General features: G+C 42.4%; 1 protein-coding gene and 1 long non-coding RNA gene across 3 annotated transcripts in view; one reads left to right on the top strand and one right to left on the bottom strand.

The window, feature by feature from the left end:
• The first annotated feature begins 9,242 nt into the window (after positions 1–9,242).
• LOC107651937 (uncharacterized) overlaps positions 9,243–26,213 on the top strand; it is a 33,542-nt gene continuing 16,571 nt past the window's right edge. The window contains exon 1 of one of the 2 annotated variants that reach the window (XR_001629316.2): positions 9,243–9,619. This is a non-coding gene — a long non-coding RNA (uncharacterized LOC107651937). Of the gene's footprint in view, positions 9,620–17,398; positions 17,577–26,213 lie in introns of those variants that run through there. The other variant, XR_001629317.2, reaches the window with a different exon arrangement.
• On the bottom strand, positions 23,993–25,541 carry LOC100010422 (galactoside alpha-(1,2)-fucosyltransferase 2-like). Its single transcript, XM_001363467.4, has one exon. It carries the CDS (start codon positions 25,357–25,359, stop codon positions 24,358–24,360), a length of 1,002 nt encoding a protein of 333 aa, XP_001363504.1. The 5' UTR covers positions 25,360–25,541; the 3' UTR covers positions 23,993–24,357.

Here is a 26,213-nt window from a genome sequence, read left to right on the forward strand (position 1 = left end):
ATGTATTTTGTACATATATTTTAAAATTTTATTATTATTATTCTTTAATTATTATTAGGGGTGGGTATAGAGTAATGGGAGGGCCATTCATCTCATTTTATTTTATATGATTTTGTTGGATTTTTATTTGTTAATTTTTTTCCAATTTTTATTTAATTATTTAATCATTTATTGTTGCTTCCCTCTGGTGGCAGAAAATAGCCAATGCAGTTCAGTAGGAAATGGGGCAGGGCGGGGAATTGAGTGCTAAATGCTGACCTCTAGTGACCAAGAGGAAGCACTACAACAGGGAGGGATTACGGGGCATGGTTAGGGTGATGGGTGGTAGTAAGAGGTGTGGTTGTGTCTGCCAGAATCCAAAATAGAGGATATGTCTACAAAACACTGTGGGGTTTGGAATTCACTCCAAAGTTGAGGTAGGTGCGTGGTGGCAGGGAAAGGGACTCCCCCTCTGCGCTGGGCTGGGGCTGGGGTTTGGGGAGGGAGTCTTTTATTCACTAGCTGGCACAGCAACAGGAAGCAGCAATATGTGGAGCAGGACTGGCAGAAGAGGCAGGAGCCCAAACTGCCACTGGGACAACACCTGCCTGCTGCAGTATGTATGTATATATGTATATGCTGCAACAGAAGCCATGCTATCCGGGAGGTGGGGTCTATGCGGGGAGCCAACAGACCTCCCACTGGTTGACATGGTCACAGTTTGGGAGCCGGGAACTGCAAGGCCGCCTTCTGAGAAAAAAGCCCCCTGCTAACCCGCTTCTGTGACTTCTCTCTCTACAACTTTCTTAACTAATGGACTTGTTGGTTATTATTCTCTCCCTAATACAGGAGAAATAATATGAGGGAAAATACTTATAGGATCAATACATTCCACTTTAATCCCCCTAGTTTATTAACCCCCAAAAGATTGTAGTTACATAATTAAAGCCCAAAGATTATTGCCTATTACCCCCCTACTTTCCCTCTTCACAGAACCACATTCACTCCCATTACAAGCCAGGCAAGCCAAGAACATCAATCACCTTCAAGACACACTCCACTGAATTCTGTTTATGGACAGAAACCAGGCAACATTGCCAGGTGCTTTAAAGTAACACACAAAAAAAATAGAACTTGTAAATTGAGGAAAACCCAAAATCTGATCTGTCATTAAATTGCCCTCTAACCTTGTACCTAGCTATGGAATATTTTGTGACCCATCTCCCAAGTAATTGTGATTGATTGTAAAAGCTGACCAAAAGTAACAACGATTCTCCTAGGTCAGGGAGAACTCACCTCTAGATCACCCTGTTTATGTCATTCATCTATAGCAACAATGTTTCATTGACTATCTCCTTAGGCTATGTGTCTGTTGTTAAGTTCCATGGAAACATATATGTAGAAAATTGATTGTATTCCAAAGAAGTATGTACTTGAAATCCTTTATAATAAACAAACCTCCATGCTATGGCAGAACACTGTGTGACACCTATGCACATGGGCCTGAGCACAGTGTCTCTCATTTCCATTACTTGACCAGATCATCACATTTAGACCCTTAGAGAGACCACTGGATGGCTCTCAATAGGCCGGTGTGGTCAGGCTGTGTGCATTGGCAGCTGCTTGAAACAACGGGGGAGGAGTGATCCAGGGATGGTCTCAGACTGTCAGACGCTGCAGGCTGGAGCGAGAAGGAATGACTACTCAGCAGAAATCAGAGGCCTCAGGCAACTGAAGATGGGAAATTGACAGACTCAAACTATTTGGGTGGGCTCCCTCAAAAGAATTCTAATGTCAGGCATCAGGAATCTTACTTGGTTGTCTGGGCTGGCCCAGAACTGAGGGCAAATTTCTTTTTCTTCTTATTCCTTCATTACTAGAGTTCTATTACTATTCTCCAGGATAATCTGTGACTCCTTCACAATCAAGTTTAGGTTGAATCTAGTTATTAGGTTCCAGTCCAACAAGTTGATTCCTGTAGCCAGAAGTAGTAAAAATTTACTTAAGCTCTCATTTCCTTCATGATAATTTTCTATAGGAGATATAAAGGGTACTAGGAAGTTTTCCCCTTTTACTCCCAGTATTATCAGTTGGTCCCTACTCAATTTGACTCTGGCTGGTAGATTAATCAAAGAGGATTGAGTGCCCCAGTGTCAACTAAAAAGGTCAGATTTTTTCTTTTCTCCCCCACTTGCAAATTTATCAAGGGTTTCGGGTGGGGATCTAGTTGAAAACCCTGACTCCCTCAGTCCTCTAGCTCCATAAGGAATTTTTTGTTTGTTTTGCTACCTTTTAGGACAATTCCTTTTCACATGATCAGTCTGTCCACACCCATAACATGTGATAGGAGGCTGCGGGGTAGTGGGACACATCCACCAATTGGGCTTTCATGGCCAATTTCCCCAATCTTCTGGGCTCTTTTCCTCTCTCTTCCCATGAATGGACCCTGTTTCCTCAGGGAATCCATTACTGACTGTACTGCTTGCATCATGATTTTAGTCTGCTCCTTCTGTTTTTCCAATTTTTTTTTGTTTTTGTTTTTAATTAAATAAACATACAGTTTTATTTCACTCCCATTTCAATAAAGGGAGGACATTAAAAAAGAAATGTTTTATTTTATACATCAATGACCATAATACAATTATAGGATTTTTAAAATGCTAAAAGTCATTATACAAATGCTATATAACCAGTTTGTTTCTATTCTCTTCTATCATTACAAATAGTACTTTCATAACTTACAAAAACTGGCCAATTCAATGTCACTTTAACCTTGAACTATACTCTAACATTCCCACATTTTGATATTTTACAGATAATGATATGGAAGAGATGTATTTTTAACTACCACTCATTTTTCTGAATTAATGTGAAAAATAAATCAATAATATACAAGAGTTCCAAGGCTCTGCAAGATATTTTCTAGAGAAATATAGAGTGAAGGTGTCAGAACATTGTGAGATGTCAAAGAATAATCTTCTGTGTCAACATCCTGTTGTAATTTGAGCACTGTTTTTTCTTCCAATTGTTTTCCTTTGCCTGCCAGGAATGCCTGAATGAGGTAGATGTTTTGTTTGACTTCATTGATGACCTGAACATTCTGTAGTTCTTTGTTCTGTTCATTATAAATTAGTTTGATGCTTTTGTTTGATCTCTTCTACTTTCTTCATGGCATCAGCTGTTTTATTCCATAGCTCTCTGGTATTTAACAGTTTCATTTCTATGTTTCCAAATTCAAATGAGTTATCCTGAGGCAATAGGGAGCCAGTGGAGTTTCCTGAGTTCATGTGATTAGACCTGAAGTTTGAAAAATCACTTATGTGGCTCATAGTAGTTGTGGACAGAAATCATGCCATGCCCCAGGCATATCATCCTGAAACAGAAATAACATTTCTTGATCTGTATCTTGAAGTTGAACTGCCATCTTTTCTAGGAATCAGTGTTCATGAGAGGAAGTGACTATTGTTCCAATGTTTGAAGCACAATTTTGTTCTGTTCTTTCTTGTCTACTCTCTCCCTCCCCCACTCCCCCCTTTGAACATACATTGCCTACATAGTGTGGAGTAGCTCATCCATTGGAAAGGTATTCCAATTTTCTAATTTTTGCAATTTCTTGTTGAAATCCACCCAAGAGTTGGTAACAAAGTTCACCTTGAGGAGATTACTGGCTCTCCTGTCATTGGGTCTGGCAACTTGAAATCTGGAATCCCCAAGTTTGCCCATGTTCCCCTGAGAATACACCCCAAGGGGAGTCTCAGATTGCCAGTTTCAGACTAAACAATAGACCTTGAAGTACTTGATTTTCCCAGTTTAGGTAGGGCTAGAAGACCTAAGCAAATGCTAAGTACCCATTTAGTCTTTGAAGTTTCCCCCATTGTATCAGAGATCTTTTTCTAAGAAAACCAACACCTTCCTGAAGACTATTCTTTTAGTATCTATTATAGTTAGGCTACTACCTGATGCCCCAGCCTCTGGCTATGGAATATTTCCCATTTGTTTGTGTCATGTCAGTATAGTTTGAGCTTCTCATTTCTTTGCCATCATGGTATTGTCAATCAATCATACTCCCCTGCCCTTAGTTCCTCCAAGTTTCCCGAGTTCCCTGAGTTCTTCAGAGGATAATCTAGTGCAATTAACCTCTTAGAGATACTGGTGTTGGCAAAATAGTGAACACTAACTCTCTCCTGATGAAAGACTCTGTAGTTATGATGACTTCAGTAGTTCTGTGTTTTTTTCCAAGTTAACAGGTTCTAGTCCAGATTATTTCCTCAGGTGCCCTTTCAATCTATTAAGGAATTTTCTGTAGGTGTTTCCTCCTTCCCTTGCCTGATTTCTAACACCTTGTTCAGATTTTGGTTCCTAGGAACCATAGTTTTGATGCCTTGAATGACCATATGCCTGAGATCTCTCATGTGTTCTCTATGTAAGGGCATTCTTATTATCTGAACTGGGGTCTTGTAACAGGAACTTCAGTCCCTCTCTCAATCCTCCACAAGCTACAGGATGGCTGTTATGCTAAAGTAGTCTGAATAAATGAAGAATAAAGTAGAATTGAAGTAGATAAAGTATATTAATCAATTTCTGTATTTTTAGGAAATTGACCCAGTCCCTACAGGAGGTCAAGCAACTTATGCAGGTAGTAGGCTAGAATCCAATTAACTTATGGCTGAGAAAAATGTCAGGAAACAAAGGAACATCAGGATAAATAAATATGTCAGGATGGAATGCAAAGTAATGTCAAATAGAAAAAATGCAGAACTATTAAATAGTCAAAATCACTCTTTAATCAAGGGAAAAAGGGGTTAGTGCTACTAGGTTGCGACAACAGAGCTGCTCCCCAAGACTGCACAGAGTCTGGATGCCCTGGTCACTGACCCCTGGGAGTGCCACCGACTCAGGATGGACTCTGGGGAACAAAAGAATTTAGGAAACCTATATACCATTTGGGGAGTCCAGGGACAGGGAAAGATGATTGGTATCACTATAGCTATAAAGAAAATGGGCCTGTTCAAACTATACTGACAAGATACAATCAAGCTTGGGAAAGGAATCATAGCTAGAGGCTAGAGTGTAAGAGAAGGGGCTGCTTACAATGGATACTGAAGGATGGTTCCTGCTCAGGTATGGATCTTCTTGGGAAAAGTTCTGATACAATAGGGAAGACTACCTAAACCAAAGAGGGTTCTTAGCATATGCTTAGTTTCACCCAACCAGGATTCCCTGAGGGTCTGGCACTCAGTCTGAAACTGCTTGGGATTCCCTTCAGGGTAGGTTCCCATGGGAAAAGGGAACAAGTACAAGCTTTGGGTCTCCAATCTACAAGCTAGTCCTGAAAATTGGGGTTTATCAGATCTTACTAGGTAACAAGTTTGGGATTCCTCGATTCCATGTTGATAGTAACATATAGCTAACAAAGGGTAAGTGATTAAGTACAGGTGAAAGTAAATAACCCTGAGTGAACTGAGTGCTATACACTATCACTGACCACACACACCTGTGTTTGCGATAAGACTTGCTTGGTTGACAAATAAGAACCTGTATGAGAAAGGAAACAGTCTTGTATCTTGTAACCTATATAAAATGTCTTGTAATGTCAGTCTGATGCAGCTTCCACTAGGGAAGTCTGTCCCGATCAGTAGATTTTTTTTATTAATCAATAGATCAATAAATAACAGTTCCAATAATTGAACTTCTGTGTGTCCAGATTTGCTTTATGAAGTGCCTCACTTCATTTGGAGGCCCTCAGTGAGATCTTGTTCCCCTGGACTGGGAGGTAAGGACTTCAGTGAGGGCTGCTGTTAGTGTGTGTGTGTGTGTGTGTGTGTGTGTGTGTGTGTGCATGTGTGTGTGTGTGAGAGGACTCTGGGCTCATGGTACATGGATAATTGGCTGGGGTTGCAACCCTAATCATATTGGGGCAGATTTTGATAGGCCAGAGCCAGTGAAGGAGCCTTGAGCCCCTATCCCCTTTTGGGGTGTTTTTGAGTGAGAACTCAGAAAGTATGCATTTTCTATAGCCCGCGAGGGAGTGAGTCAGAAATCTGAGGAAGTGAATGGTGCCTTCTACAGGGCCCACCCCTGGTTCTGGGGTTTGAGATCTTGGACAAAATTTAAGCTGGTTTTAGACCCATCTGCTCTGTTCTGGTAAGTTAGTTCTGTTCTGTTTCTACAGGATTCTGTTTTGCTCCAAGGTTCTGTCTTTGCCCTGAAGTTCTCTTTCGTCCTGGAGTTGTTTTTGGCTCTAGAGTTCTGTTCTGTTCTGGAAATATGGATCCAGAAGAGGCTGTTGGGTTGCTAGATGTGGCTTTAATCCCACAGCCAGGTCGTGAGAAGAGGGAGTGTATGAGTGTGTCTTGTGCATTTCTGTTGGGTCTTTGTTCTATTCTTGTGTGGTTTGCTATATGGGTTAGTACTCATCATCAGATTTGGGAACTCTGCTATTATGTGTCCTTAAGAATTTCCAATTTTTCAAAAAGGCAGCAACTGATTATGGAATTCAAGTTTCCCGTGGTACCCTCCGTACTCTGTGAATTGGAGTGTCCTACCTTTGGAGTAGAGTCTAACTGCAGACCTCTCTGGGTCTATGTGATCTGGAGAGTAATATCTGGGAAACCGGGGCACCCTAATCAAATTTCCTATATTGATATATGGATAAATTTATTTACTGACATTCCAAAGAAATTGAAGGCTTGCCTCTAGGGACAAAATTACTCTGCTAAAACAAAGGTCACTTTGCTAGCCAACTCACTTTCCTGAGGAGAAAAAATCAAGATCCAAATGAGTCACCCTCAGCCTTCCTTGAATGTCTCATGGAGGTCTATAAAACTTACACCACAGTGGACCCTGAGGCTCTTGAAAATCACAGGGCAGTAAATATAGCTTTTGTGGCTCTGCCAGCCCCCGACAAACACAGAAAATTACAGAAATTGGAGGGATTTGAGGGAAAGCTATTTTTGAAGCTCATGGAAGTAGCTCAAAAAGTGTTCAATACTAGGGATGGGACTGACAACTGAAATACTAAAAAAAAGGGCAGTTCTGGCAGCATTAGCTGATGGGAGAACCGGCCAATCTAGTTAGGTGTGGGACAGAAGAGAGGGAAGTAATTGGGATGGCAGGGGTAGAGGGAGGGGAAAGGTTGAAAAACAAAGGCTCTGATTGCAAAGAATCAGGGTGCCTATTGTAAGGAAAAGGGCCATTGGAAGATGTGTGAGAGAAGAAAACCCAGAGGCTTTCTGGACTTGGAAAAAGCCTGGAGTGGCTGCAAAGATTCCAGCAGTCATAGAGAATGGAATAGGTGGAGAAAATTTGGAATCCTGAGGAAAGGAATCCAGAGAGAGGCGGTTGGAGCCAGGGTCTCTGGCTTGGAGACAGCTACTGAGAAGGTCCAGTCTTTGGCTGGGTACTAATCCTAAGAAACCTCTTCTTTCATTGACTCCTGATCTCTATCCCCCCAAAACCCTCCAACAAGTGGACAGAGACTGAAAGGAAGAGAATCCATAGGAAGAATCATCACCTTCTCTTTACCTAAACTGAGACACCTTCCGGGCAGGGCTAAAGCCAGGGTTCATCACTCTAAACCCCTCAGGGGCTTGAGGCCATTAAGCCCAAGTCACCTCAACTTTGGGGGGGAGGGTTTAGACAGCTAGGGACTCCTCCTTCCTCTTCCCCTTTGCCTCAACTTACCAGCCTTTCCTAGAAACTTCATCCTACATTCCTGTTACCTTAGAATAAATTCTGTTATCCACTACAACTGGCTAAAGACTGAATAAAGGGCAGTTATAACTGGGGAAAGGAGTGAGGGAATATCTCTCTTCCCCTAAAGAAAGAATGTGCTGGGTATACAGCTTAACTGTGGGGAGTAACAAGGCAGGTTTAATGAGGGGCCATCACAGGCTGAAGGCTGAATGGGGGAAACCACAGACTCACCCTCCTCTTTCCTGGCCAAACTTCAATATCGGATACCCCTCCTTTGCCTTGCTTTGAGGAGGAGAGGACTCCATTCTCTCTCTCCCTCCCTCTCTCTCTCTCTCTCTCTCTCTCTCTCTCTCTCTCTCTCTCTCTCTCTCACACACACACACACACACACACACACACTCACACTCACACTCACACTCACACACACACACACATACATACACAAACATATATACTTCTCTATTACAAAGAATGAGTGTCCAAAGAGGGCAACAAGCAGGGAGGTCACCCCTCAGCTACTAGGCTGACAGGCCCAGGGCTCAGCCAGCCCCCGAGAGCCCATAGTTAAGTTAAAAGTTGGGGGCAAGATGGTGGACTTCCTGATCAGCACAAGGGCCACCTATTCTGCTTGACACACTGATTCCGGTCCATATTCCTCCTGGAAAACCCTTATTCAAGGTGCTAGTGGCCATGTTGAATCCTACCCCTCAACTACATCACACACAGTGGATCTAGGAACAGGGACAGAGATGCACTCCTTCTTGGTCATGCCCAATTGCCCCTATCCCCTTCTTGGTAGGGACTTCTGCACAAATTGAAAGCCACCATCTCATTCACGGGGAGGGGGAGGGAGGAACTAAACTCTACTTTGTAGACACACCTCAGACTCCCCCCCCCCCCATCCTGTCCTGCCCACTCCCAGAGGAATATCTATTGACAGCACAGGCCAGCCCACCAGAACTATCCTCATTCCTGCAGGAATTCCAAGCCAAAGTTCCTGGGGTCTGGGCAGTCTAATCTCCCTGGCCTGACTACCCACCAGCCACCAATGGCAGGACAGCTTCTCAGCTCTGCCATGCCAGTCTGGGTACAACAGTACAATATCAGCAAGCAGGCCAGAGAACGAATTAGCATCCACATACAGAGACTTTTGGAGGCTGGAATCCTGGTTCCTTGCCAATCCCCTTGGAATACACCTCTGTTACCTGCACAAAAGCCTGGAACTCTGGACTATCACCCCATCCAGGACCTCAGGGAAGTCAATAAGAGAATTGAAACTGTCCATTCTACAGTACCGAACCTCTATACCTTGTTAAGCCAGCTTCCACCAGAACATACTGTTTATACCATCTTGGACCTCAAAGACACATTTTTTTAAATCTCTTTGGCACCTGTTAGTCAGCCAATCTTTGCTTTAGAGGACCCAAGGGAGGGAAAGGGGGGGGGGCAGTAACTTGGTCTTGAATTCCACAGGGGTTCAAAAATTCTCCGACCCTTTTTGGGGAGGCCCCGGGAAGGGATTTATCTGCATTCAGAGAAAACCACTCTGATGTCACCTTGCTCCAGTAGGTGGATGATTTGCTTTTGGCCACCCCGAGTGTTTAGACTTGTAAGATTGCTCTTCTTCACTTGCTAGAATTGCTGAGCACCCTGGGTTATAGGGTCTCAGCCAAGGAAGCACAGCTCCACACCCCGTCCGTCACCTATCTGGGCTATGAGCTGGAAGTGGGTGTGAGGAAACTCTCCCGTGTCCGGATTCAGGCTATCCTCAGTATCCCCATGCCCAGAACCAAGCAGCAGGTGCGGGAGTTTGGGGCATGGTGGGATACTGTAGGCTTTGTATTCCAGAATTTGCTGAGATTGCTAAGCCACTGTATGCAGCTATGAAAACCTGGAGTGAACGGAGGACTGTCAGTGAGCCTTCAATCAACTGAAAGTGGCCATGGTGAGTGTCCCTGCTCTTGGGCTCCCGAACCTGTCTAAACCTTTTCACCTCTTCATGAATGAACATAGGGGGCAGCCGTGGGGGTCCTCACAGTCCATTGGACCATGGCGGAGACCTGTGGCCTGTCTAAGAAATTGGACCCTGTGGCAGCAGGATGGCCTCACTGCCTCCAGGCTGTGGCTGCCCCTGTAATCTTGGTCAAGGAAGCCTTGAAGCTCACCTTTGGTCAGGATTTGGTTGTGACAGCACCACACTCGGTGGAGTTCCTGCTCAGAAGTCTTCCATAGAGACGGCTTTCTAATGCCCACATTCCTCAGTATCATACTCTCCTGCTTAACCCCCCTGTAGTGACTTTTTCTAAGACTGAAGCCTTGAATCCAGCCACTCTCCTCCCAGAAATGGGAGAGGAGGAAGTAGTGACCCATGACTACTTGCAAATTCTTGACTCCCTAATCAGTCTTCGACCTGATTTGACTGATGTTCCTCTGCCTGTGACTACCCACACCCTCCTTGTTGACAGTAGCAGCTTCGTACAGGATAGGATATGCTATGCTGGAGCCTCAGTGATGGAGCCCCCAAGGGTTATCTGGGCACAGTCCCTGGGACATGGGATCTCAGCCCAATGAGCAGAATTGATTGCATTAACACAGGCCTTGCATTGAGGAGCGGGGAAGTCTGTTAACATTTATAGAGACAGCAGATATGCATTTGCCACTGCCCATGTCCATGGAGTACTGTACCAAGAGTGGGGATTCCTCACTTCCAGTGGCAAAGATATCGAGAATGACCCTGAAATTCTGGCCCTCCTGAAGGCTGTGTGGCCTCCATCTCACCTTGCCATTGCAAGGGACACGAGTAGGACAATTCCCCTGAAGCCATAGGTAATTTCCTGGCTGATAAGATGGTGTGGGCTGTGGCCTTGCAGTCCATGTCCCCCATTCAAGCCTTGCCCATGGAAGTGCCACAGGATCCGCTGTAACAGTTAAAATTATAGTTGAGACTGAAAAAAAATCTAAATTTAAATGGTCGCCTAGGGAAATCCCAAATAATAAAATACCCAAGTCAGCTGCCAAATTTTTATGGTGATTTAATTGCAACAGGAGGAAGAAAATATTAGAGGGATAAATATTAAAGGGAGAGAGAGAGAGGGAGAGAAGGAAAGGCGAAGAGTAGGAAGGGAGTTTAACTCAGAACCACTCTGGCTCAGGCTGAGCCAAAGTGGGCATTAAGGCCTTGGAGAGCCAAGGCAGGGAAAGAGGTCAGTCCTTATCACTCATGTGACCAATCTGAAGGAAAACAGTCTGCGGGGCTCCTCCAACCTCAGGCTCCAGGATCCAACTGAACTCTAGCCCTCCTCACAGGAAGTTCCGAGAACTCCAGAGGCTATTCTCTACCTCACTTCCTGCATCTCACATTTGCCAATGGTGGCTCAAGCTTGACTTAGGACCACCCAGAGGTCTTTCCTTTTTTTGCACATGTCTATTGAAGGCCATATTCTCAAATAATTAAATCTTGAGTTTGCTGCAGCCCTTCCTAATCTTGTTACACTGAGTAGGGTGGAGAATGTAGTTTCCAAGACCTGATTCTGTTATTCCAAGTATCTCTATTGTTATTGATCAGGAAATAGCTAAATCTGATCTTCTAAAGAATGCTCTGAATAGGGTGGAGTAGTTTTGAAATTCACACAGCCAGTCCATTACTCTCCTGACAACTCAGACTGAAGTAAGAGGCTGGGTGCCACTCCAAATTCAGATGGATGGCTGGTCCTGCCAGATGGCAGGGCCTTCTTGCCAGAATCAGTAGTAGGGAGGCAACTAGCAAAAAAAATACATGACACCACACATATGGGAGGCACAAAACTTCCACAATATGCACTGAGTCTGCAAAGATATCACTTCAAGATGTGAAGCATGTGCACGAGTAAATAAAAAATGGGGACCAAGGGAACCAGGAGGTACTAGGTTGAGAGGGTTGGAGCCAGGAGGGCAGTGGGAGATAGATTTCACAGAGATCAAGCTAGGGAAATATGGGTACAAGTATCTTTTAGTCCAGGTAGACACATTTTTGGGATGGGTGGAAGCATATCTGACAAAACATGAGACTGCGTTGGTGGTAGTGCTAGGAAGGATTTTGGGAATAAGATAATGAACCAGAGTGGAGACAAAAAAGTTTGATGGAATGTAGGAAACCAGGAAGTACAGAGGAAGAGCTTGGAATCTGGGGTAGGATTCTGAAGTGAGTAACTGTCATCTGGGAGAAGGTTTTGAACTCTGGAGAAGTAAACAACTCCAAATTAAGCTCTTTCCTACTATTGATCTTTATTCTGAATCCTGTGAGAAACCTACCAGTTCCAGATAAAAATCTTTGATCCTATACTCTGAAATAACATCTAGTGATGACTCAAGAGAAAATCACCAGTGACAGTGACATGAATTTCTGAGTTACCTTGGTGGGCTCTGCCAATACCTATGTGACTAGGCCACACCTGGCACCAATTCCTGACTCAACATCAATCTCTGGCTTTCACTAAAGACTATAATTTATGTGGGCTTAGTTTAGGTAGCCAGATAGGACTGGGAATAGAGACAGAGAAGGAAATGAGAGTAGCCTCAACTCTGTTGAAGATCGAAGCACCTCTTTGCATGGTCAGTGGTGTGGGAAAAGGTCAAAATTCGTAGTGATGGGGAACCCCCAGCCCACATACCTTACCTTATTTAAATCAATACTTTATAATAAACCTTTTTACTATTCTTAACAAAAGTCAAATTGCGTGTTCAAGATTGAAAGTTAGAGAGAGAAATCATCTTTCTGTGTCAGGAAAAAGTCATCAACTGACTGAAACGCAACTAACCTCATTCAACAACCTAATTACCATCTTAAAACTCCATCTTGCAGTAGTTAAGAAATTAATATCAGAGATTATTCCTAGATTCAAGCTTTCACTGGGAATAGGATAAGATCATGGACCTACCTTTGTAGCTAAGGTGACTCAGCAATTGGCTAAGGCCCTGGGTAAAATTGGAAATTATATTGTGCATTTCAGCCACAAAGTTTGGGACAAGTTGAAAAAATGAACCACACACTAAGACAGACCTTGACAAAATTGGTCCTAGAGTCTAGCGAGAGCTGGGTAACCCTCCTCCCCTTTGCCCTCCTAAGGGCTCGGTGCACACCATATGTACAAGGTATTATCCCATTTGAAAATCTATTTGGTCGACCCCCTCTTCTCCTTCCTAAATTAGGTCTAGAAAACTTGACTGAATTTGATAATATCTGTTCTCTTCCCTAAAGGCTTTGGACAAGCTCAGGAAAACCATTAATCAAACTATCCAAGCTGTTCACCCTTCACCCCCCAAACATAACCTGCACCTTTTTACAGGTGAACCAGGAGACTTTGGGTGGATTTGGAAGATTCCCACAGGGGCTTATGAACCACAGTGAACTGGACCTTATGTGATAATATTAACCACCCCAAAAACTATAAAGGTGGCAAGGAAGAAGCACTGAATCCACATATCTCAATTGAAACTGGCTAAACCAAGGGCAGCAGTGCAAGGAACAGTGTAGTGGACAGCTACCAAAACTTTAGATCCCCTAAAGATCAAGATCCATTGATATTGAACACTATGGGGAAGGAAAGATAGGTTGGAACTAAGTTTGAACTTGTATTTTGGGGGGTTTGGGAAGTTAGTCTACCCTTCCAGGTAGTTCACTACTGATGGCTGGTCAGTAGGATGGAAGATGGGAAGGAAGTGGCTAGTGCCAGACCAACCCAGGAAGGGAAGGCCCCCAAAATTCTTTTTGATCTGTGTGATTTATTTGGGAGTGATTGGATAGCTCTCTAGCATACTCTCTCATGTGGGACCCTATCTGGGACTACAGATTTAGTCAATACTCCCATCTATGTTTGCCCATCTGCAGGTCCATCTTCATGCAATAGACCAGGAGAATTCCATTATGCAGCTTGGGGTTGTGAAACTATTGCCCCGTGGCATCAGAGAGAGCCCAATATCATACTGCAAAGGGAGGGAAACAGGGGCTGGCAAGGCCCTATTGGCTCCAGAAACCTACTTGTCCTAACTATTAGAGACCCAGCAGAAATGGGCTGGCCACTACGCTGGACATGGGGACTCAGGCTGGAGATGGATGGCAAGGATCCAGGGATAGAATTTACGGTGCAGTGAATAGCTGACAAAGTGCCACTCTTGCCCATTGGCAAGAACTGGGGGATCCTTATGGGTTTTGGGCTGGCACCCACCCTGACAGCTTCTGTACCTGGGCAACTGATTGAGACTGCTATAAAGTGCCATCAGTGAGAGCAATCCCTCATCTCTATGCTCACAGCTGTCTTTACCTTCTTGAATGCCAGCGCCACCCAGACAGCATTGGACTGCTGGCTCTGTTTGAGTCCTCAACCTTCATATTATGTTGGTATTGAGGCCCAGGGGGTCCAGATTTACTTGGCCCCTCCAAATGCTTTGTATATCACCACAATCACTGATGTTGAGGCCAGAGCCTAATATAAGTGGGGACATGAGCCAATCCTTACCTTGGGGGACCTACAAGGTAATGGTATTTGTTTTATGGAGTTAGAGGCAGATCTCAATAGTTTGTTTCCTGCTCCTCATTGTGTCAATATTTTTACTGTACTTAATTCTGACCCCTATGAGATCTGCTACTGGAAAGCCCCTCCTGGTACATGGTTTGCCTATACTATGAGCCTCATGCCTTGCCTATCCCCTCACCTTAAGAACAAAGACTGCTGCAGGTAACCCTGTAATTTGCATCCTGATCCATATTATTCCCCAGGTTTACTATTATTCAGGGAAACGAGGTAGAGAACACTTTGAAGGGATGCAGTCTGGTGAATACCTGGCGGGCCTTGTCTGGCATCATAGAGTGCTCATTCTCGTCTCAATTTTGGTAGGGCTGGGTATAGGAGGAACTGTGGCTTTAAGCACTGCTGCCCTGGTTCAGGGAAACCAGAATTTCCAGTCTCTGTCTCACCACATTGATTTAGACCTTAGTGAACTGGAAACCTCTGTTAATTTCTTGGAAAAGCCACTATCCTCTCTGGCAGAAATGGTTATCCAAAATAGGCAAGGACTCGACCTCCTTTTTCTTTTTTCTTTTCTTTTCTTTTCTTTTCTTTTCTTTTCTTTTCTTTTCTTTTCTTTTCTTTTCTTTTCTTTTCTTTTCTTTTCTTTTCTTTTCTTTTCTTTTCTTTTCTTTTCTTTTCTTTTCTTTTCTTTCTTTTCTTTTCTTTTCTTTTCTTTTTAATTTTATTTAGTCAATTTAGAACATTATTCCTTGGTTACAAAAATCATTTTCTATTCCTCCCTCCCCTCCACCCACCCCTCCCATAGCCGATGCACAATTCCACTGGGTATTACATGTGGCCTTGATCAGAACCCATTTCCATGTTGTTGATGTTTGTACTAGGATGTTCGTTTATGGTCTACATCCCCAATCATATCCACATCAAACCATGTGATCAAGCAGTTGTTTTTCTTCTGTGTTTCTACTCCCACAGTTCTTTCTCTAGATGTGGATAGCATCTTTCTCATAAGGCCCTCAGAATTGTCCTGGATCATTGCATTGCTGCTAGTAGAGAAGTCCATTACATTCTATTGTGCCACAGTGTATCCCTCTCTGTGTACAATGTTCTCCTGGTTCTGCTCTTTTCACTCTGCATCACTTCCTGGAGGTTGTTCCAGTCTCCATGGAATTTTTCCAGTTCATTATTCCTTTGAGCACAATAGTATTCCATCACCAACATAGACCACAATTTGTTCAGCTATTCCCCAATTGAAGGGCATCCCCTCATTTTCCAATTTTTTTTGCTACCACAAAGAGTGCAGCTATGAATATTGTACATGTCTTTTTCCTTATGATCTCTTTGGGGTACAAACCCAGCAGTGCCATGACTGAATCAAAGGACAGACAGTCTTTTAGCACCCTTTGGGCATAGTTCCAAATTGCCCTCCAGAATGGTTGGATCAATTCACAACTCCACCAGCAATTAATTAATTAATGTCCCAACTTTGCCACATTCCCTCCAGCATTCATTACTTTCCTTTGCTGTCATGTTAGCCAATATGCTAGGTGTGAGGTGATACCTCAGAGTTGTTTTGATTTGCATCTCTCTAATTATAAGAGATTCAGAACACTTTTTCATGTGCTTATTAATAGTTTTGCCTATTCATGTCCCTTGCCCATTTATCAATTGGAGAATGGCTTGATTTTTTGTACAATTGATTTAGCTTTTTATAAATCTGAGTAATTAGACCTTTGTCAGAGGTTTTTGTTATGAAGATTGTTTCCCAATTTGTTTCTTCCCTTCTAATTTTGGTTACATTGGTTTTGTTTGTACAAAACCTTTTTAATTTGATGTAATCAAAATTATTTATTTTACATTTTTTGATTTTTTTCTAACTCTTGCTTGGTTCAACCTTTTTTTCTTAAGCAGGGTGGACTCTGTATGGCATTGGGAGAATCCTGCTTTTTTTATGCCAACCATTCTGGGGTTGTGCAGGAGTCCCTAGCTCTGCTCTAAGAGAGGATACAAGAGAGGGAATGGACTAATACTCAGTCCACCAACTGGTATTCTAGTCTTTTCTCTTGGTCTCCATGGTTAACTACCCTAATCATGGCCCTTGCAGGACCCCTCTTATTAGTTATTGTAGGCCTTCTAGTAGGCCCCTGCTTAATCAACTATCTCATGGCCTACTTCAAGCTGTTAAGCTTTTGGTCCTGCTGTCACATTACTCTCCTTTCCAATGAGTCAAGGGTTGACTTATGAATAAGAAGAGGAGGGAAGGAAGTAGTCTGAATAAGTGAAATAGGTTAGAGAATAAAATAGAATTGAAGTAGATAAAGCAGATTAATCCATTCCTGCATTTTTAGTCAAGCAACTTATGCAGGTGTTAGGCTAGAATCCAATTAACTTATGGCTGAGAAAAATGTCAGGAAACAAAGGAACATCAGGATAAATAAATATGTCAGGATGGAATGCAAAGTAACATATAGCTAACTATGGATAAGTGATTAAGTACAGGTGAAAGTAAATAACCCTGAGTGAACTGAGTGCTATACACTTATCACTGACCACACACACCTGTGTTTGTGATAAGACTTGCTTGGTTGACAAATAAGAACATGTATGAGAAAGGAAACAGTCTTGTATCTTGTAACCAATATAAAATGTCTTGTAATGTCAGTCTGATGCAGCTTCCACTAGGGAAGTCTGTCCCGATCAGTAGACTTTTTATTAATCAATAGATCAATAAATAATGCTTCCAATAATTAAACTTCTGTGTGTCCAGACACGTTTTAAGAAGTGCCCCGCTTCAATGCCACCCAGCCATAGCAACTTTTCTTCTTTGATTCTTTTCTCCCCTGAGAGCAGGCTATCCAAGATGGACCTTAACTTGGGCCAACTCTCAGTATTGGACCTGAGGAACTGATTTAACTGTTCAGACAAACCTGCAGGGTCCTCTATTAGGGACTTCATTTCTTTCTTGAAGTTTCTAAGTTCACTCCTGGTTAGGGAGGAGTTTACATATCCAATTGTATCTGGTCCCATCAGAACTTCCCTTAAGTGGTACTGCTGATTGGGATATGTAGTGGAAAACTCTCCTGATCTTTCACTAATTGCTTAAATTCCCCCCTTAAAGGGCCCTGGATCAATCTGGAGGTCGATTAGGGTACCCATTGCAGGAGCTGTCAGTTTTGCTGACAAGCATTTTGACCTTAAGCCTGTAACCCAAAAGTCTCAACCAAGCCCACCACACCCTGTTGCAAAATCATTATGACATGGTGGCTCTCAGATGCAAATGTCATCTCAGGTACAAATGTCATCCAAACCTTTCTTTCATTCATCTAACTGCTGACTCCTCGGTGTCCGCAGGAAAAAACACATTAGATCCTAACCCTTTACTGAAAAGGTTTTGGAAAGGTCAGTAATAATAATAAATACAAGGTTACCACCCATAGTGATCATTTTTTAAAAATTTCTGGCTTATTTAGCACTTGTGCAATCTGTCCCCATGAAAAAATTCTGTATTCAGTCAGTCTTTTATGACAATATATCATAAGATTTCTATGTATAAAAAAGGCTATCTCCGGAGGCTTGGGGTCTTTGCTCTTGACATTGACCAAAGTCCTGTTTTTATTGTGAGACTGGCAACCTCTCAATAAACTTAATAGCTTAAAGACTATATTGGTGTGATGATTTTTCACCACAAGACGACTCAAATTTTGACCAAAGAATTGCTATGTCTAATAATGGGTGTCCAGTCCAGATCAAACAATATTTTATCATGATTTTTTAATCTTTTTCTTTATATTTCAGTAATTCTTCCCAGTTTTCTAGTCTGTTTCCTAGTGTACTGTCCCTAGGAACTTCGGACAAGCATTCAATCTTTCCAGCTACTCTTGGCATGGACTGACTGGCTGGCTCTAAAGTTCTATCAGACTCTAACCCTTGCTGTGATGGGACATCTAAATAGACTCACTCACTTAACACCTGACAATCAAGTTTAACTTGAAAGAAAATGCTGGTGGGGACAGCTTTCTAGAGATGATGAATCTGCTTGCTCTACCTCAATATAATTTTGCCCTCAACATAATCCTTTTCAACCAATGAGGGGCAAATACGTGGCATAATAGGTAGAGCACTGGATATGGAGGTGGGAAGACTCCAAGTATAAATCTAGTCTCAGGGCTTTTGGTAAATGTATAACCCTGGGCAAGTTACTTAACTTCTGTCTATCTCCATTTCCTCATCTGAAAAATGATGATAGAACCTACCTTTAAAATGAGGTTATTTGGGAGGCAACTGGGTGGCAGTTGCCACTGAGGTGGCTCAGTGGATTGAGAGCCAGACCTAGAGATAGGAGGTCCTGGGTTCAAATCTGACCTCAGATACTTCCTAGCTGTGTGACCCTGGGCAAGTCACTTAACCCCCATTGCCTAACCCTTACCACTCTTCTGCCTTGGAGCCAATACACAGTATTGACTCCAAGATGGAACGTAAGGGTTTAAAAAAAAAAAGTAGGTTATTTGTTAATCATTTTGCAAATCTTGAAGTGCTGTGTAAATGCTAGCAAGTGCTATTATTATTGTGTAGATAGGCATTATTAGGTATATGGGTAGATATATAAAATATTTAGTAGGCACTTATGCTCTTCCAGGTACTCTGTCAAGCACTTGAGATACAAACACAAACTAGCAGGATAGTGTCTAACTTTAATAAGCATTCTTATATTCTACATTTAATGAAAGAAGATAATATGTAAAGGGATATTGAAAAGGGAAAGAAAGTGGTGGCATGGTCTGGAGATGGTGTGGGAATGAGGTGAAGTCTTAGGTCCTAGCAAGATAAGCCAAAAACCTACCCAGAGCCCTGGCTCCAGATATGGACTTCCATTTTCCAATGAGTAAGAGGTATGATTGAAGGCTGGAATGGAGCTGGATTGATCTGAAGCTGGCTTTGGATGATGTGGTCAGATATATAATTTAGAAGATGCAGAGAACTCACTGTACCCTATAAAGACACATAGAAAATAAATAATGAAAAGTAATTCTTGCACTGTTCTTGAAAGAGAATTGAATTTGAGGATGTCACAGCATAGGGGAGTAAGAGACACAGAGAGGAAAGAAAGTGGAATTGCATAGAATCTGTCTCAAAGAAAAAAATAATTCACAGTTAGATATACTAAGAGGCTGAGTTTAGAAATCATTTGAAGACTCCATTTTGTCAGTCTTTCAAGAAATGTGGACTAATGGAAAAAATAAATGGAAATACTCTTTTTTCTAAGCATTATTTTATTTGGTCATTTCCAAACATTATTCATTGGAAACAAAGATCATTTTCTTTTCCTCCCTTGCCCCTCCCATCACTTCTCCCATAGCTGACACATGATTCCTCTGGGTATCACATGTGTTCTTGATTCAAACCCATTTCCATGTTGTTGGTATTTGCATTAGAGTGTTCATTTAGAGTCTCTCCTCAGTCATATTCCCTCAACCCCTGTAGTCAAGCAGTTCCTTTTCATCAGTGTTTTTAATCCCACAGTTTATCCTCTGCTTGTGGATGGTGTTTTTTGATCCCTGCAGATTGTTCAGGGACATTGCATTGACACTAATGGAGAAATCCATTATGTTTGATTGTACCACAGTGTATCAGTCTCTGTGTACAATGTTTTTCTGGTTCTGCTCCTTTCACTCTGCATCACTTCCTGGAGGTTGTTCCAGTCTCCATGGAATTTTTCCAGTTCATTATTCCTTTGAGCACAATAGTATTCCATCACCAACATATACCACAATTTGTTCAGCCATTTCCCAATTGAAGGGCATCCCCTCATTTTCAAATTTTTGGCCACCACAAAGAGTGCAGCTATAAATATTCTTGTACAAGTCTTTTTCCTTATTATCTTTGGGGTACAAACCCAGCAGTGCCATGGCTGGATCAAAGGGCAGATCGCCCTTTGGGCATAGTTCCAAATTGCCCTCCAGAATGGTTGGATCAATTCACAACTCCACCAGCAATGGATTAGTGTCCCTACCTTGCCACATCCCCTCCAGCATTCATTACTTTCCATAGCTGTCATGTTAGCCAATCTGCTAGGTGTGAGGTGATACCTCAGAGTTATTTTGATTTGCATCTCTCTGATGCAAAATTATAAGAAATGTAGAACACTTTTTCATGTGCTTATTAACAGTTTTGATTTCTTTGGTTGAGAGCTGCCTGTTCATGTCCCTTGCCCATTTATCAATTGGAGAATGGCTTGATTTTTTGTACGATTGATTTAGCTCTTTGTAAATTTGAGTAATTAAACCTTTGTCAGAGGGTTTTATGAAGATAGTTTCCCAATTTGTTGCTTCCCTTCTGATTTTAGTTACATTGGTTTTGTTTGTACAAAAAACTTTTTAATTTGATGTAGTCAAAATTATTTATTTTACATTTTGTGACTCTTTCTAAGTCTTGCTTGGTTATAAAATCTTTTCCTTCCTAAAGGTCTGACATGTATACTATTCTGTGTTCACCTAATTTACTTATAGTTTCCTTCTTTATGTTCAAGTCATTTACCCATTCTGAATGTATCTTGGTGTAGGGTGTGAGGTGTTGATCCAAACCTAATCTCTCCCACACTGTCTTCCAATTTTCCCAGCAGTTTTTATCAAATAGTGGATTTTTGTCCCAAAAGCTGGGGTCTTTGGGTTTGTCATAAACTGTCTTGCTGAGATCATTTACACCAAGTCTATTCCACTGATCCTCCTTTCTGTCTCTTAGCCAGTACCAAATTGTTTTGATAACCACTGCTTTATAGCATAGTTTGAGCATTCAGAGTTATGATTACTAGCTGTGTATTTCCCAGCATTTTGATTTCTGCTCCTGTTCCTGCCTTTTCTTCTTTCACTATTTCCTTCTTCACCAATATTTGCTTTTAAACAGTCCCCCTAGTTCCCACCCTTACTTTACTTCCCTTTCTACTCCCCTACCTTCCCCCCCCCCTTATTTTCCCTGTAGTCTTTCTAAAATTAACCCCCTGCCCCGTCCCTCCCTTGTACTGCTTCCCTCCCCACCAGACCATTTGTTACCCTTCTACTCCCCCTATAGGGCGCAAATCTATTCTCTGCCCCCAATGGATTGGATTGTTTTTCCCTCTTTGAGTCAATTTCAAAGCATGTAAAAGTTGAGTATTTCCTGTCTCCGACCTCTTTACCCTTCCAGTGTATTGATGTTCTCCCCCCTCCCACCATGAGCTTCTTTGTGACATATAAATTTACCCCCATTTGTTTCTTTTTCCATTTCTTTTAATATTAACCTATTTTTAAGCTCTAGTTATATATATGTATTCCCTCTAAGTGTACTTTTTTTTTTTGCTGCCCAGGTAATAACAACAGTTTTTAAGAATTACCAATGACTTCTTTTCTTATAGGGATACATATCATTTTAACTTATTGAGTCTCTTAAAAATTTTTTTGTTTTGTTTTGCTTTTCTTTTTTCCCTCTTTTTAAATTACCTTTTGATGATTCTCTTGAGTTCTGTGCTTGGACATCAAATTTTCTGTTCAGGTCTGGTCTTTTCTTTATGAATTCTTGAAATAGTTCTATTTTGTTGAATGACCATACTTTCCCCTATAAGAATATAGTCAGTTTTGTTGGGTAGTTGATTCTTGGTTGTAGACCTAGTTTCCTTGCTTTCCAGAATATCATATTCCATGCCTTTCTTTTTTTCAGTGTAAATGCAGCCAGATCCTGTGTTATCCTCACTGTGTTTCCATGGTATCTGAATGACTTCTTCTTGGCAACATGTAATATCTTTTCTTTGGTCTGATAGTTCTTGAATTTGGCTATAACATTCCTGGGTGTTATTAGTTGGGGATTAAGTACAGGAGATGATCTGTGGATTCTTTCAATCTCCACTTTTCCCTCTTGTTCTAGGATATCGGGGCAGTTTTCTTTAATAATTTCCTGTCATATAATGTCCAGGCTTTTCCTTTTGTCATGGTCTTCTGGTAGACCAATGATTTTTAAATTGTCTCTCCTTGAACGTTTTTCTAAATCCTCTGTTTTGTGAATGAGATGCTTCATATTTTCCTCAATTTTTTCATTCTTTTGGTTTTGTTTTATAGTGTCCTGCTGCCTTGTGAGGTCACTTGATTCTAGTTGTTGTATTCCAGTTCTTAAAGACTGGATTTCATCCTTGGCTTTTTGGTTGTCCTTTTCCTTTTGGTCTGATTTTCTTTGGAGGTCATCTTTCATCCTCTTTACCTCATCTTTCATCTCCTTTTTCTCATCTTTCATCTTCTTCACCTCATCTTTCATCTGCTTTGCCTCATTTTCCAGCTGGTTGATTTTGGCTTTCAAGACACTATTTTCTTGTTTTAGTTCAAGTGCCTCTGTTTCCAGATGACTTATCTTAGTTTTTAAGTTCTTTCCCCAATTGTCTTCAGCCTCTCTTAATTGTGTTTTGAATTGCATTTTGAGTTCTTCCAAAGCCTGTATCCAATTTGCTGGGATTTCTGATTTTTCCTTTGCTGATCCCTCTTCCTCTGTTTTGTTCGCTCTTTGCTCATTACCTGTACAGAAGCTGTCTATTGTATTTTATTTCTTCTTTTTCTGTTGTTTGCTCAAGTTTACCCCTTCTTTGTTCCCTGTATTTGTCTATGCTCTTGCTCCTCTCATTTTTTTGTTTTTGTTTTGGGGCTGTCGGTCTCCCCTCTTGGAGCTTTGTCAGTTCTCTTGGTACAGTCTTTAGGGGAGGAATGTTAGCTTCCCTGTCCTCTGGTGGCTTTTGATCAGATTAAGTTCAACTGGGTTGGGCTGTGTGTGCTCTGAGGCCAAAGACTCCTGGAAGGCTGGGCCTCCCAGGCTCTCTCCAGTTCTCTCCAGCTGCTTCTCCGCTGTCTGCAAGGTTCCCCAGTGCCTTTGCTTGCCCCAAGGTTCCTGTCCTTGCTGGAGGCTCTGCACTCTAGGAGGGGAGGGGTCCTGGCCTCCCTGAGCTCTGAGGACTCCTAATAGGATTAGGTTCAACTGGATTGGTCTGGACATGCCCCAAGGCAAAAACCTCTCAGTGAGACTGGAGCCAGATAGAAGGACCCAGCCATGGGCCCAGTCTCTCCCTGGCTTCCTCCCCTCTGTCCACGCTGGACACTCCGAGCCCAGCACCCTGCTGCTCACAAGGTAGACCCTCCAAACAAGCACCTTTGCCTGCCCAGAGGTTCCCGCTGCCACTGGGGGCTCAGTGCTCTGGGTTGGGGGGGAAGGGGTCCTGGGACCTTCCTTCTGCCTTCACCTTAGACCCGAGTGTTCTTGGATTCCTGCTTCTGGGGGGTGTACCTTTTGATTTGAGTCCAGAAGGAGGGTTCCCCACCTCTGTCCTGTTGTTAAATTTGAATTTCAGTCCCCTAGGAGCATTCAGTTTGTGATTGGTAAGGAAGGGTTTTCAGAGGTCTGAACTTTCGCTGCTTCTAAGCCACCATCTTGACTCTGCGGCCCCCCTTCCCCCCCGGAAATACTCTTCCACTTCACAAAGTCAGAAAAAATTGAAAATTGTTTTCACCTCTATACATTTGGTTTGAGATCACCCAAGCTTTTTTATTTTTTGCTTCTATAGATGGGAGAAGGGGTTCCTAAATCATTTTAGCTTTACCCTTTATCCCTATTGCAGGTTAGTGAAGGACACTAGTTCTTATTTTCCTTTAACCCAAACTAAACCCAAACCCATCACTAGGGAGTCCTTTCTTGAAAAAAGTGTAGGGCATTAGCTAGCTTAGGACTTAGAGAGCTCTCCAAAACCTTGAGGGTAATCATAGTGTCCCTGATTCATTCCCTAAACATCAGAGGATTTCATTAATAACATTTCTTTAAAAATCCAAGGGCCCATTGAACCTGGTTGGCTTCACCCCTTTCCCAACAGCCCCTATCTACCTAGGATTTAAATTTAATTAAATTAAAAGTACATCCTAGATAATCCCAAAGTCTTCTTCTTCCAGAACTGCCATAATATGATTCTATATGAATAAATCCATTGTGTGGATCCACTTCTGAATTTTTCTGTGGAGGGTGGGATAAAGTAGCCCATGAAGTTGGGGCTTCTCTCCTTTGATGTGGGTAGATAGCCAGGAGAGGAGAGATGTTTCCCTGCTTTCTCCTAAGCCCCACCTTCACAGTATACTAATCTGGACCATAGTCTGAATCTGGAATGAGGACATGAAAAAAGAAGTATTCAGTGCTTTAGCAGGGGTGACAGGTCAGCTGGGAACCCTACCCATCCAGGCAGGAAGGTAGCCTCAGGTTTGAAATAGTAGAGCACGGGTGAGTCTGGAAGAGTGTAGTTGGCCAAATAGACTGTCATACCACCTGTCAAGTAGGCAGCCCAGAGACCAAAGCTGCCAATGGTCATGATAGTGTGATTGCACTGGATCAACAGAGCAAAATCCTTCCCTGGAGTGCTCTCCACTCCATCCCCTGCAAATATCACATCTCCCTTGGTGTTGTCAATGTTCTTCCGGCACCATGACATCCCATTGCTGGTGACCACAAAGATGGTATTATTGTAATGGGCTCTGAACCAATTCATTGCTTGATCCAAGTAGCCTTTGTGTGCTAGGACACCCTTCCGCTGGGGCATGATACGGACATAGTCACCTCGGCGGACATGGACTCCCACAAAGGTGGCTGGGCTTTTCTGTATCCTGTGGAGGTAGGCCTGAGCTTCCTTTCGGACATGGTCATGCAAGGTGAATTCACGGCGGATCTCATCTATGATATGGTGGTGGAAAGTCCAGGAATTGGGGTAACCCATAAGACGGACATAGGCACCATGAATATGACGATATTCCTCTGACATCCAGTTATGTACGTGGTAGTTTTGCCAAGGTATGTTCTTAGCCACACTGTCTGGGAGAACAGGAAGGGTGATGCGGAACAAGGGAGCGAGGAAATTATGCATCTGAGGTGAGATATAGGCCTGATACCTATTGAGTTTTGCTAGTGCATAGAGGCCAGCATACTGACCTATCTGGTTTCCTAGGCGGCCTTGAGAAAGCACTGTCCAGAAGCCATCATGGTGGAAATTTGTAGGGGCTGGAGTCTCAAGGAGTGGTGGCTCTTCACATACTATGGACAACTTCGAGAGTCGAAGTTGAAAGTGGAAGACTGTTGAGATCACAAAAATGAGGAGAAAGCAGTAGACTGAGGCAGGGAAGGATGTCAGAGGGCCTGACATGTCTGAAGGGAGGAAGAAAAAAGTTAAAAAGTTAGTATAGTCATTTTGGAGTTGGAAGGATCTGAATAGGTATTAGGTAGCTAAGTCACTTGGAGTGATAAAGATAGGTATTTGGGTCACCTCAGGCTGTCATGAAGTATATTTCTTGGATAAAGTACCAGCCTTAGAGTAAGGAAGATCTGATTCAAAACAGCCTGGAATATCAACTAGTTGTGTGACACTTGGTAAATGGCTTACCCTCTGTTTGCCTCAGCTTCTTCGTCTATAAAATGGGAATCATAATAGGATAGAAATTCCCTAGGTATTGGGAGGATAAAATGAAATAATAATGGTAAAGCATATATCAGAGTGCCTGGCTCATTGTAAATGAGCTTTTGTTATTGCTACCATTATTATTATCCTTGAGGGTGTAAATTTGAAAATTAATGGTTGGACAATAATTTTATAAAATTATGTGGTCACCAATATTTATTATAAGTCCACCCTAGATTTATTATTATACTCTCTTTCCTCAGAGAGGTGGATCTGGCTGATCACTTCCTGTGAGCTTCCTGGGTGCCAGTTCGATCCTGGAACTCAACTTGAAGGAGCTCACTCAGACAGCTTCCTTGAGACAGTCTTGTGATGAGTGATAAGACTGACTTCTTTTTCCCTTGGGCTCAGGGAGGCCCCTTTGGCCAAGGCCTTTAACTCTTGCCTGGCTCAGCCTAAGGTGGAGGAGTTTAAATTAACTCTTTCCTCTCTCTCTTCTCCTTAATTCCTTCTCTTTCTATTAATTAAAACCACCATAATTTCCAGCTGACTTGGGTATTATATTATTTGGGATTTTCCCTGGTGACCAATTAATTTAGATT

This window comes from Monodelphis domestica, chromosome 3 (assembly GCF_027887165.1).
Source record: "Monodelphis domestica isolate mMonDom1 chromosome 3, mMonDom1.pri, whole genome shotgun sequence".
Taxonomy (NCBI): domain Eukaryota; kingdom Metazoa; phylum Chordata; class Mammalia; order Didelphimorphia; family Didelphidae; genus Monodelphis; species Monodelphis domestica.